This window comes from Rattus norvegicus, chromosome 10, assembly GCF_036323735.1.
Source record: "Rattus norvegicus strain BN/NHsdMcwi chromosome 10, GRCr8, whole genome shotgun sequence".
In the NCBI taxonomy this organism is placed as follows: domain Eukaryota; kingdom Metazoa; phylum Chordata; class Mammalia; order Rodentia; family Muridae; genus Rattus; species Rattus norvegicus.
In genome coordinates this window covers 21832109-21845342 of record NC_086028.1, presented here as the reverse complement: position 1 = coordinate 21845342, position 13234 = coordinate 21832109, and the positions used below count along the sequence as shown (strand labels likewise).

Below are 13234 nucleotides of genomic sequence, written 5' to 3'. Positions count from 1 at the left end.
AAGCCTGTGGGGAAAGGTTGGCTGACAAATGGAGGTGGATGTCTTAGCTTCCCTCTAAGGCATAAGTTGAGATTGGAGGAAGAAAGGGTTATTTTCACCACTGCAGGCTCAAAACTGGGTCTCCAAACTCCTCCCTGGGCCTCTGTAGATATCAATGTGGTTAGCAAAGCAAGGAAAGTCTGCTATTATTTTCCTACAAAATTTCTCCTGACTACAATGTAACTTGTGTGTAACTTAACACACACACACAAATGCACATGCACACACAGGCACATACATGTACACATACATCCATATATGAATGCATATACACACATGCATACACGTGCATATACATGCACACACACATGCACACAGAAAAACACACACATATGGACATACATACTCATGTGCACAACACACACACACCACATGCTAGGAGTCAACAGGAAAGTTATGGAGAGAGTACTGGATTCCCTCATGGCTCTACCAGCACCACCATGCTGATTGAGGCAAACCATCAAGGAGAACTACTCTGCCCACACTTGTTTCTTACTGCACAGTGCTGTGTCTGTGGAGGCAGAAAGGTATGACAACCCATGTCTGTGGCCTTCTTCTGTCTGCTTCTACTGGTGTCTGCAGCTTGCACATTTCTACAGTGCCAGGTCTGTGGTGCGTGAGGGGAAATGAAACCCCAGGGAACTGAACTACTTTGGAGTGCCTCAGATCTAAGCAAATTGATCGGTCTCTGCTCTTCGTTTCTCCTTTCAGAATCGTTATGTGTTAGATTAGTCAGTTTTCTGGTGTGATAAAAGGCCTAAGAGAAACTGTTTAACCAAGGAAAGATCTGGATGGGCACAGGATTTTAGAGGTTTTAGTCTATGATGGGTTAGGTGTATTGTTTCTGGGCCTGTAGGACCTGACAAATACAGAGGCAGATCCTCGAAGCCAACATTGGACTGAGCATGGGGTCCCCAATGGAAGAGTTAGAGAAAGGACTGAAGGAGATGAAGGGGTTTATAACCCATAGGAAGAACAACATTATCAACCAACCAGACACCCCCCAAGAACTCCCAGAGACTAAACCACCAACCAAAGAGTACACATGGAACTACCCATGTCTCTAGCCACATATGTAGCAGAGGATGCCCTTGTTAGGCATCAATGGGAGGAGAGGCCATTGGTCCTATGAAGGCTAAATGCCACAGAGTAGGAGAATGCCAGGGCAGGGAGGTGAGAGTGAGTGGGTGGGTGGGTGGGGGAGCAAGGAGAGGGAATAAGAAGTTTCCCGAGGAGAAACTGGGAAAGGGGACAACATTTGAAATGTAAATAAATAAAATATCCAATAAAAAATGACAGAACATTATGTAGAAGTGAGAGTTGAAGAAAATGCTGCTGAGAGTTGAAGAAAATGCTGCTGAGAGTTGAAGAAAATGCTGTGTCTGGTCATGGAGACCAGACACAGAGAGGGAAGGGGGTGGGAAGAACAGGGTGGAGTAAAAAGGTCCGAGGACAAGCTGTATCCTTCAAAGTCATGCTGTCCAGTTACCACCTCTTCCAACTAGACACTGCATCCTCATAGGCCATTCAATAGGAAGTCATTATTGGAGTATCCATTGAGAAGCTAAGCACTGTTAATATCTAATCACATTCAGTATTGCCACCAACCAGAAACCAGCCTTTTAATGCATAAGCCTCCCATTCGATTTTCCAACCATAGCATATAGCTTTATATGTAATGTCTAGGAACTGCATCTGTCCATTGTGGGACCAGCGGAGATCAATGGAATATTTCATCTAGGTCCAGAGCCAGAAGGTGCTGAATTCACCTCCAAAAGTTCCCATGAACACTCCAACCATACGATTTCTGTTTGCTCTTTTTAATTTGGATTTATTTTATTTTCATGGTCTTCATTTAAGTCCAGGGTTTTCTTATCGTTACATTTATTGGCATCATGAAAGCCTTCACTTTTCCAAGCTTCATGACTTAATTTCTCCCTGGCGTGGTCCTCTTCTCTGGCATCAGCATATGCAACCGATGATGTATCTGCTCATGGATATGTAAGGACACCCAGAAAATGAAAATGGGTGGACGGAAACCTATTTTATAACTAGTCATTAAGGAATGTTCTAGTGGGATAACAGGTCTACTTGTTTAGGTAGCTTTATTCTGAGTCTTAGACTCTGGCATTTAAATGATAAGCACGGTCTCCCGCATTGCATCCCCCCATTCCTAGAGTCAACTTTTATGTTCTTGCCCCTGATAGCTGTTCCAATGCTGACATTTTCAGAGTGCCCTTTGTACATTCCGCTGTTACCATGGCATGGTAATTCTGACTTAGCTAAACATGTGCCTCTTCTCCTTAAAGGTTATTTTGGAGTGGGAGAAGTTGGTGGAAACTTAGAAAATAATCCATGGTCATAATGCATGGACATATCTTTTCTTCAGCGTGCATATAATTGGCGAGTCCAAGGACAGCGCTCAGTACCCGTTGCTCAATTCCTTTCTCAAAGTGTTGTGAAGAAGATCCAGGTTGTAAACTGAGATTATGGTCATGAAAAAAGGCAACAGAAGGCCCAAACATCTAACTAAGAAAATTGTTTGAAAGACTTAGTGTTCCCGTACCTTAATGACCTAATAGGTTTTAGATATTTCTCCCTCTATTTTAAATTTTGCCAAAATGTCAGACGTAGATATAATATTTTCTGCATGAGTATGCACCTACTGTAAAACTGTTGACTCTAATATAATCTTATGTTGTATGGGTACACAATGGTCAGTTTAGTAGTAAAACTGTGAAATGTGTGGTGTGTGTGTGTGTGTGTGTGTGTGTGTGAGAGAGAGAGAAAGAGAGAGAGAGAGAGAGAGAGAGAGAGAGAGAGAGAGAGAGAGAGAGAGAGAGATGAAAAAATGAGCTGGGCAGATTCTGCATACCTGGTTTCATCAGTAACATCTGGAAAGCTGGAGGCAGATGTGGGGAAATGTGTGTTCTATGAATATGGAGGACGTGTGCTCCTATTCTTTCTTTCTATAAGGCTGTAAAGAAAGAACGAAGGTGACTGGTTGCCACCAGAAATCTTAGTTTGAACAGTCACACAATGTCTGGTTCCTCTCTTCCATTCAAACCTGCCATGGGGCTTAATAAATACATAAAGACAAGATGAGCTAGAGCAAAGCCAGCCTTCCATCAATAAGCAAAGCACTACGAAGCAGTGAGCGGATATTATTGTAATAGTCTCCCCAGCAGCCCTTTAGTTCTGAGCAGAAGTGCATGGGGTTGCCAGGTGTACAATCAATGACGTGAAATGTTGCTTGCCTAGCACCAACTCCTACAGAGCAATCTGCAGAATATGTGGGCATGCTCAGAGCAGGCGAAAGAAGTCATATTAATTTCTCAGGAGAAAGACACTTATCTCTCAGGCATTTACTCCATCCAAGATGAACACCTGGTAAACAGGCCGTGAAGACAGGAAGAACTGCTCCCTAGGTGACCTTTCCTGGTTTTCTGTCCTTCCTCTGCGGGGTGTTTATTACTGCATAGATTGCATTTTTATATATTCTTTGATTAAAGTCTCATTCCCAATTAAAGTGTAAATGTCAAAGAACTCTATTTTAACAATGTCTACCATAACATGAGGAACAATAAGTATTTGTTGAGTGATTTAATAAATGATAAACCTGGTTTGCTTTGTTACTGTTGCTTCCCCTTCGTCTACAGTGTGTGAGTCACCAGCTTTCATGAGGTGCATCAGGAACCCTAAGGGAGGCTTGGCCCAGACCTTGCCTCTGCTACTGTTTATATGTCAATGGTACATAGAAAGGTAACAATCTAAGAATTAGGTGGAAACTAGCACTGGAGAAGAGAGATAATCTTCAAATAGAAGAATAGGATGTTATTATTTTGTTGGCCTTTTTTTGTATTTTTGAATTTTATGACAGTATTAACTCTTGCCTTCCATTTTCTCTCTTCAAAACCTTCAAACCCTCTTTTCTCTCTTTCAAATTCATTCCTTTTTTTCCTTGTTAATGTTGTTGCATGAATTATGCTGCTACATGCATATATTTAAATACACATATACTCCTAAATATCTAAATACTCTGCCCGCATAAGGTTACTTGTATGTATGGTTTCTGGGCTGAGCATTTGGTATTGGACATCCAGTTGATGTAGCCTTCTCTGCAGAAGACTGTTTCTCTAGGAGGTGATTTTTTGAGGAAATAATTTTTTAGGGGCCAATCTTCCATTCTCCTAATATACTATGGAGTTATTTAAATATTTCTTCCTCTAAATTGATTATTTCACATGCATTTGTCTTCATTGGTACTCAGCTCAGAAACCTTGAAGCTGAAGCCTTTTTCTTTGTTACCATTTGTGCCTACTTTAAATCTTAAAATATTTAAGATTTAAATACCTAACCACCATGACTTCAAGTTTGTTGTAGGAAAAGGCAGGATAATTTGGATTTGTTTTCTGATAATGTTTTGTAAACGAAGAAGGGATGTCATGATTTTCCCACTATGGTTTTTATTTTTGTTGTTTTGTTTTTTTGACCCGGACTTATTAAGACCATAGGGTACAGGAGTTGCTCTGAGCGCAGGCAACATTTCCTTGGATAACTACACCTTTCCCATCAAAATTCTCGAACCTTAGACTAAATACTAAAAGGAAGAAAAATTATCCGTAAAGTTGCCTCAATGTACGCTCTATTTAAAGATGAGAACAGATTGCTACATATAATCACACGCAGAATTCAAAAGAGGTGTATGCAAGTATCTCTTGTTTTCATTTATTCGGGGAACGGGAAGAGAATAACAGTTCTCTAACTCTGAAGACAAGATGGGAGAGTGGCGATATGGAACAGCAATTTTCAGTTGCTACAGTGCGTGCAATGCAACAACAGAGAGAAGGGTCTTGTAACCCATAAATTGGATGTATCTGAAGCCAGTACCTTCCCTTCAAATTCATGTTTTCATCCAGTGACAAGGGATTACCCCATCTCTGGGGGCGGGGCGTGAAAGCTGGGCAGGGCATGAAAGCTGGGCGGGGCGTGAAAGCTGGGCGGGGCGTGAAAGCTGGGCGGGGCATAAAAGCGGGGTGGGGCGTGAAAGCTAGACTAGAAAACACTGGGCAGAGAGTTTCACAGTAGCTGACAAACGGCCCTTAGAGAATATTGCAACTCTTAGCCCTCTAAGTAAGGACGTCGGTACCGACAGTGGACAGTCACCCCATGTGGCAGGAATTTGTACTCGGTTAACTCTCCATTGAGTAAGTCTCACTCTGCACAGACAGTTATGTATATAGTTGGGTTTCATTTCCTTGGTGCATTCAGATATACCTTTTGGAAGAGCATTGGACAGTGAAGGAAGAAGAGTCAAAATCCAGAATAAAAGTGCATGTGTCTATTGCAAATTAGAAGCATGCTAAATTCATAAAAGAGCTGATATTCTTTAGCATGAAAGCTAAAAACAAAAGGTCACCACATATGTGGATTATTTTAGAGTATCGAGTTTTATCACAAAGTTTTCAGTAATGAATGACGGGGAAAGGTATATTAAAAATTAACTCCCTCCCATACCCTGTGACGGTTACTTATAAGATTTTCTCTACCGATGGTACAGAAGTACACTTCTTCACTGCGCTCCATGGTCATGAACTAGATAAAGACGTAAGAAATGGTCGCCCAGAACTCTAATCCCAGCACTGTGACCGATGAGGCAAGAGAATCGTTTGACTTCTCTGGTCTTAGTTTCCTTTTCTATAGAGTAAACTTCCATAATATTATTTGTAAAAGTTATGATTGTTTTCAACGCAAACAAAATTTCCCAAGTAAAATATACACAGGTAAATATTTGGTATATACCAATCTCAGCGAGTGTGGTGCTTTGCTGGTTCACCATGGGGTTAGATGACAACAGATCTCTGAAAGGAAGTCTGAGCTTGCTGTGTTAAAGGAATACATGCTTTTGTTGATTTCCAATGTACCCCAATATACACTGAGCATCGTCATGGCCAATACCCATGGCTTCTATCTCTGTATTATAGAAAGTGGGCCGGACCTCAAGCTTGACCAGCATTCCCACAGTGTAACCCTCTCTCTGTTGCTGTCATTCATTCTAGGGGCTAATTTCACCCTGGCAGAATTGGGAATCTGCGAGCCCTCCCCACACCGAAGTGGTTACTGTTCCGACATGGGGATCCTCCACCAGGGCTACTCCCTGAGCACTGGGTCTGATGCGGACTCGGACACCGAGGGAGGGATGTCTCCAGAACATGCCATCAGACTGTGGGGACGAGGGATAAAATCGAGGCGCAGCTCTGGCTTGTCCAGCCGCGAGAACTCAGCCCTTACTCTGACTGATTCTGACAATGAAAATAAATCGGATGACGACAATGGTAGGCCGTTTCTTAAATACATTTCCATGCTCTATGCATTGCGTTGTTGGGAAACGTGGGCTTCCTTCTTGGTTCTGTTTGTTTCTAAGAGTTTTTAATAAAACCATTCATTTGCTTTGCTTTTAAATCGACCTTGTCTCTCCAGCCTGAACAGGGGACAAAACAAATGAGATACCTTCCAGCATATACACTGGAGATGAGAACTTTTAAATCACATTTCGATAGTACCCCACTCTTCGGGTGCAGTCATTTGGTCTTATTAGCAAGTAAATAGCACCATAAAAGAGGTGGCATGATAAACTCTGACCCGTCCTTGGAGAATGTCCTCTTCTCCAAGTTCCTAGGTCTCACTCAGTATTGATTTCCCTTCCCCAAAATAGCAATCTAGTTGTTTTTTCCCCTTTCCCCTGAAGCTCTGTGAAGAACCCCATCTTATCATCACCTTTCATTTCCAGACAGCAATGCCTCATATCCGTATTAAAGATCAAACTTGGAGCCCATGATCTGGAGGTTAATAATGACAAATAGGAAGTGTCTTGTCTCCCAAGCAGGCTTCCCTTCTGTGTTTCCTTTCCCTCTTGGTACCTATCTAGGTTAATGGCTTCCCGCATCTCCCATCACAAATCACTGTGGCCCATCCATCAGCACTGTAGGTGAGTTTTAATGAAACCTTGAGAATTAAATACTTCTGATCATTAAGCAGCAAATACTGGGAAGCCTGCACAAGTCCGTAAAGAGATAAGGTGTTTGTTTGTTTGTGGATTTCTATGAGACTCAGAAATGTGTTTAGTCAAAAAAAAATCGTTTTTAAGGAAAAGATAAATTAGGTACAGCTGACTTTTGAAGAAAATCTCAAATGTTCTGTGTGTTGTGAATAGACTGCCTGTTGCTTAAAGAATTACCATTAAAATGTTTACAAATATATCAGTTAAGAATGTTTGTGTGAAATCTCAGAAACTTATATCAAAGGAGCGTTAAGTGCTGTCTTTCACCGAAAAGAGAGAAAGGAATTTCCAGGCAAACAGCTTTTCGTGGATGTAAATGCAGAGCTAAATGCCATTTAATCTGATGACTGCGTTGAAAATATACCATTTCCTGGGTGATTCACGTATATTCGAAAAGATGTCACTTTGTTGCACTGAAGTTTACTTTTAATTTCAAAATAATTTATTCCACGTTGGAGATGAGATGATAGATCTTACTGCTTCATTCCCGTAGCTAATCAATCTGAACACTCGGGAAGTTTTGTGCTTGACTCCTTTTGAATTTTTAACAGAATTTTGAGACTTGGCCCATTCAACCCTCTCAGGGGCTTGTTGGCTAAGAACTTTTAAAAGTTTCCACGAAGATATACATCAAACCCATTTCCTGACGTCCCTTTTAAACTTTGGCGTGGGTCACGTGGTGTTTAAACGGAAGCAGTTTAGTCGTCCAGTAAAATCGCCGGAATCCAAGAAATCACACCCATTTTAAATGAGGCATTTGAGAAAATCTCCCATGGCTGGCGTTCACAGGGCTAGACAGGGAATTATCTACATAGTACTTTTTGTACATATTTATAGACTTTCCACCCTCTTATTTATACATAGCTCTTAAAAACTCAATCAATAAGAGGAGATTTCCGCTAAAGCCATATGAAAAACAACCAAAAAATTAAAAATAAAAAAAAAGTGCTTGTCTTGAATTTACCTAAAACTGCTGTGGGTGAGAAATGTTTGTAATTATGTATTTGGCAGACAGAGAGTGGTCCCTTTTACCCATCGTTATTGGAATGCATGGCATTTGATCCAGCAGTGTTAGAATTTATGGTATTTGAACATTTTTTTTACTTGAGAAAGTCTCTGTAAGTCCCTGAATACTGATAGGAACTAAATCCTTTGATACAATATCTTGATTTTTTTCCTTTGATGCCAGTTATAATGCAATCAAGAAAAATATACTTGGCGATGCTATTCAGTTCTGTAGGAGATGAGTAGACTTGGCAAATTCTAAAGGTATCAGTGTATCTAAAGCCATCTAAAGCATTCAAGTGAGGCAATGTTATTTTAAAATATATAGACAACCTTTTTTCCCCCCTTTCAAAGAATCTTACTTATTTCATATATTCTAAGTATAGATGTAATGTAGCATTTTTCTCAATTTTAGCCCGAAATATAAAATATCACATAGGCTGTAGCCTAAATTCTTTAACATACACAAAGAGAGGGGCAAGGAAACCTGCAGGACGAGGTGTTAACTTCACTAAACTTCTCGCTCTTACTCCCTGACACATTCTGCTTGACACAGAGAAATCAATGCATTTCCGCACCACTGACTTTATGAAGTTTGGGAATGTATTATCATTTAGATTGACAGTTGCCCACCGGTTCCACACCACAGCATGGACCCTCACAAAGCCGTCATTAATTTCTCGGAATTGTCCCCAGCAATGGCTTCCTTCATAACAAACCCAGTGTCCTTCAGAACCAAATCAATACTCTTTTAGGTATGCTGCTCTTGAAGGGAAGTTATGAGAATCTTTGCTTTGAGGAAGAAGCCCTCCAGTTCCCCCCCCCCCAAATTGCAAAAACGCACGACCAGGAAGTTTTTCTATGGGCTTCTACAATTGCAATTTCTTTTGCAAGGTATGATCTGGAGGTGTAAAGATATTTTAAGGTTGATTTAAAGGCTTCATCCAATATCCTGATTATGATTTTGCTAAGCATAGTTAAGAAGGCAGGGAAGCTTTGGGGGCATCTACTTCCCTTTCTTGATTTGCAAGTGTGTATCTAGCCTTTAAAACCATGTGCTAACACCCTGGAGTTTGTCGATATTCCTTCTTAGTATTTATTGAGGTTCCCATGTGCTGCTGAAACCCAAACAGCCCACAGAGAAGCCTGAGAATCCCAAACACACTGCAAACATCTCTACTCTTATTTATTATGATATTTCTGAGGTATAGACGCTACAAAGTTTTGCCTACTCTCAGCTCCTTATTGCGTCTGTAGTTAGCATTGTGCTGGGTAGAGCCAGGGGGGATTCCTTTAAATAGATAAAACCCTCAGGTCCAGGGACTCTTATCGGGTGCTGTAACCCTGGCTCTCGGCTAATGATGGCTTGGCTAGAAATGACAATGAGAATTGAGAACAGACAGGTTTTCCTGTGTGAAAGCTGACGGCATCTGTACAAAGGGCGTTCCCAGGGACTCTAAATTGGAATCAGGCTTTTTTTTTTCAGTAATAAATATCCCACTTAAAATAGGGCCTCTTGAAGGCTCTTTGCATCACCCGAGTTGTGGAGAAAATGGGACAGTCACTAATACACACGAATAACTAATTGCCCCCTTAAAGATGCAGCGCAGCACACACTGGAAAAATCTAGTCTACGTATTCCTGACTCCCCTAGGCAGTTTCCTCACCTTGGAGACTTAAAAATATCCATGGGGTTTCTTTCTTTTCTTTCTCTCTTTCTTCTGTCTTCAGCATAATTCTGCTTAAAGCTACTTTCTTGGAAATCTAGAAAGAAAAGAAGAAAGAGAAAGAGCTTGTCTATATAATTCAATGTCCGAAGTCATGAAAACCTAACCCAGCCCGGGTAAAAACAGTTCAGACATGCATGCCCCCCATCCCAGTTACACCAGAAGTAAATAAGAACAATATGCATTTCCCTCATGTTCAGTTTGGAGATTTATACTTTTTATAACAAACTTTGAGTTTAAAGATAGAAATGATGACACAATTTTATTTTATTTCATAAGTGCTTCTTCTTGGCACATGAAGGCTGAATGGGGAAGATAGGTGGACATCAATCTGTTAGTGCTCTTGGAAGTGGATGGCGTTACGTGTGTACCTTCAGTTGAATACCACATACTCAGGTGCTTCCTATTATTAACTGTGGCCAGAGATATGAATCCCAAGGCAAGAAAGGATCTTCTAAAACCGGGAACAACTTAGTTGTTACTGCCAAGCAAGCTTCATTCATTTACAAGAAGAAGCTATCGCTCTAGGAAGTGTAACACTCTAGTGCACCTTACGTGAGCACACGTGAGATCCCCGGGACTTTAGTTTCCACCCCTACCTTATTAATCTACCTACCCCAAACATTTCTTTTGTGTTTTATGATCCCTCGTGTTCATTTCTTCTCCCTCTGTCACAGAGACATTTCTGGAGGATCCCTGACCAGTCACAAACATTCTCTATTAGTGACAGACATCACAAAGATGCATAATTTTGCTCTTAGGAAAAACAGTGCAATTGTGGCATAAACTCTCATGATATGGATCAAGGAGGGGCACTGGAGGCCCGGCCCCTTTCTCCAGGAACTACTAGCAGTTAATCTTTGCTGAGGATTTTCTTCCCATTGAAAAGTAGCCCAAGTGGCCCATACCCCAGTAAATTATCTCATGCCCATATACACACAGTCAATTCTGATATAAGGGCAGGATACACACAGGCACAGACAGATACATACATACATACATACATACACACACACACACACACACACACACACACACACACACACACACACACACACACACACACAAAGACCATGCCAATGAGGTTTATACAACGAAATGCATAGTATTAAAGGGAGGCCCACAGCTCACATCTTTAAACACCTTCTCCTACTTTAACATAAAATGTATATTGCTTAATTTCTCAGTAGTTTTGCATTTTAAAGTCAACCAGGGGGACATGCTCAGAGAATCAGCCCTTTCACCTCTTCCTGTGTATCCAGACATGTGATCACACAGAACTCCTAATTTTGTTTCTGAGTCCATCAGGACTTTTATCAGTTATGAATTAGCCTTTGTGGTTTATATTCTTTTTAAAATTTTTTAAACATTACAAGGTTTCTAAAGCTTCTACTAATAGACTCTCGTAGAATGGGACCTGTCATTAAAATGGGACCTGCCATTAAAATGGGATCATCCATTCACATTCAGGAATTTCAAGGATGCGGACCTGCACTGTTTACTCCCATGTCCTTCACTGTTTCAATCTATTTTTAGCTTACTCAGTACATTTCTCTGTAAATGTTATTTTTGCAAATTCCTAAGTATAAGAAAAAAGACTTAAAATACTCTTATTTAATTGTCATCAAAGACCTTGAAAGTTGTTCTGTTTTCGTGTGTGTGTGTGTGTGTGTGTGTGTGTGTGTGTGTGCCTGAAACTATGTTTTAAGAGATTTAAATATGTTCTTATGTTCCATGGAAAAATCCTTTGGCTTACTCTCTGACAGTTTTACTTGTGTATGGATTACATGTTAGTACACACACACACACACACACACACACACACACACACACACACAATTTTTTTCCTTTAGTGTTTTCTTTAAAATCCATTAATGCTCCTAGAGGCAGTCGAGCAATGGCTCCACTCAAATAAAACAAAGTAGAGACTTTATTTTTGGCAAGGGTGACTTGCTCATTACACGTGTCATCTCCAGGACTTCGGGGAGACATGGGGCTGGGTGTATGATCATTGGGTTTTAAGCTGCCAGGCTCCTGGTACCTGGACTTTGACATTCAATGGACTGGGAAGTGTGCAAAGGAGGACTGGGTGGATGTTTCGGCAGAGCACACGCTCTTTGGATGCTCTTTGATCAAGAGAATCTAACTGCTTAACTTCTTTTTGTTCCTGCCTGTTTGTCATGTTTCTGTTCAGTTCTTTGTCAAGAATCAAATTAAATTAAGAGATGGAAAAGATGTACCACAAATCAAGTATTAGGGCCATAAGTACATAAATTTCCTACAGACAAATAAATCAGACAATGAACATGCATTGAAAATAATATCAAACTAAAAAGGGATCGGAGAACACTGGGCACACAATGAGATAATTGAATTGGCTGTTTTTGAAACTGGGATCCATCAACTGAGAGGAGAAACTTCCAACTAATAGATTCGTAAATAGAATAGAAATTTCAGACAGGCGGGCATTTAATTTTGAGTACTATTGAACGCTTGTGGGAAGACCTACCTAGAAAATTGCCCTTGCCTGGTTTCTCTAACCTCGTTTTAAATTATGTCAGAGGAGTCACAGACAGAAATAAGTGACTTGTGGGAGAGTCATCAACAGCAGGGATTGTGAACTAGAGTCCCTCAGGTTGGATATACCCCAGGTAGTGACTGCATTTTATCAGTGCTGTGCTTAATGAAACACAACAGGGACTTTGTACAAGCGAGCTATGAGAAATTAGAAATTGTTTTATTTTTGCAAGGAAAGAAGAAAGGAGGGGCCGATTATTTTGGACTTCTCTCAAAATACCAATAATTTGGTTTCAGGATTCTCTCTGAACAAACTGGGGTTATAGGAGCAGCTGATGTAAGCAGGATCCATGTTGTTGAGCCTACCTGAGCTCCCCGGGGGCTACTCCATAATTTAACGTTCTTTAATGTGTGTACAATACTTGAGTTAACAACCTTGATCTAAGTACAAACTTTTTGCGTATCAGAGATAATCAAAACTGTAAAACGCAAACTAGAGGCCAGAAATTTTAGCTCTGTTGAAAATATGCTTAGAGCAGAGGTTTTCTCATTGGTAGGCCTGGCTCCTCAGGGAGGAGAGTTTGATGTTGGCGAACCACTTTTCTGGGACAGTTGTAAGGTATTTAGAATCAAGTGCTTCCAATAAAATAGAACTGAATAAACAACTATCTAATTTATAAACCACTAACATATAAACCACTAGCATATCTCTATGGATACGTGTCTGGAAATGATATAAATTTGATCTTCTATAGTAGTAGTTTTGAAATGGTTAGAAATCTTTGACACACATACTTAGATAACTTTAATAAGAAAGCATATATATAGGTCAGAATATAGGAAGGAGATGGACAGAATCCTCACTTTAAAATTTAGCTACTATAGC

At 40.5% G+C, this 13234-nt stretch overlaps 1 protein-coding gene across 9 annotated transcripts in view; it reads left to right on the top strand.

Annotated features, from left to right (window-relative positions):
- Positions 1-13234, top strand: part of Tenm2 (teneurin transmembrane protein 2) — a 1136292-nt gene that overhangs the window by 275659 nt on the left and 847399 nt on the right. For all 9 annotated transcript variants that reach the window (XM_039085070.2, XM_063268320.1, XM_039085069.2 and 6 more), the window contains 1 exon segment: positions 6099-6374. In XM_039085070.2, coding sequence (XP_038940998.1) covers positions 6099-6374 — 276 coding nt within the window.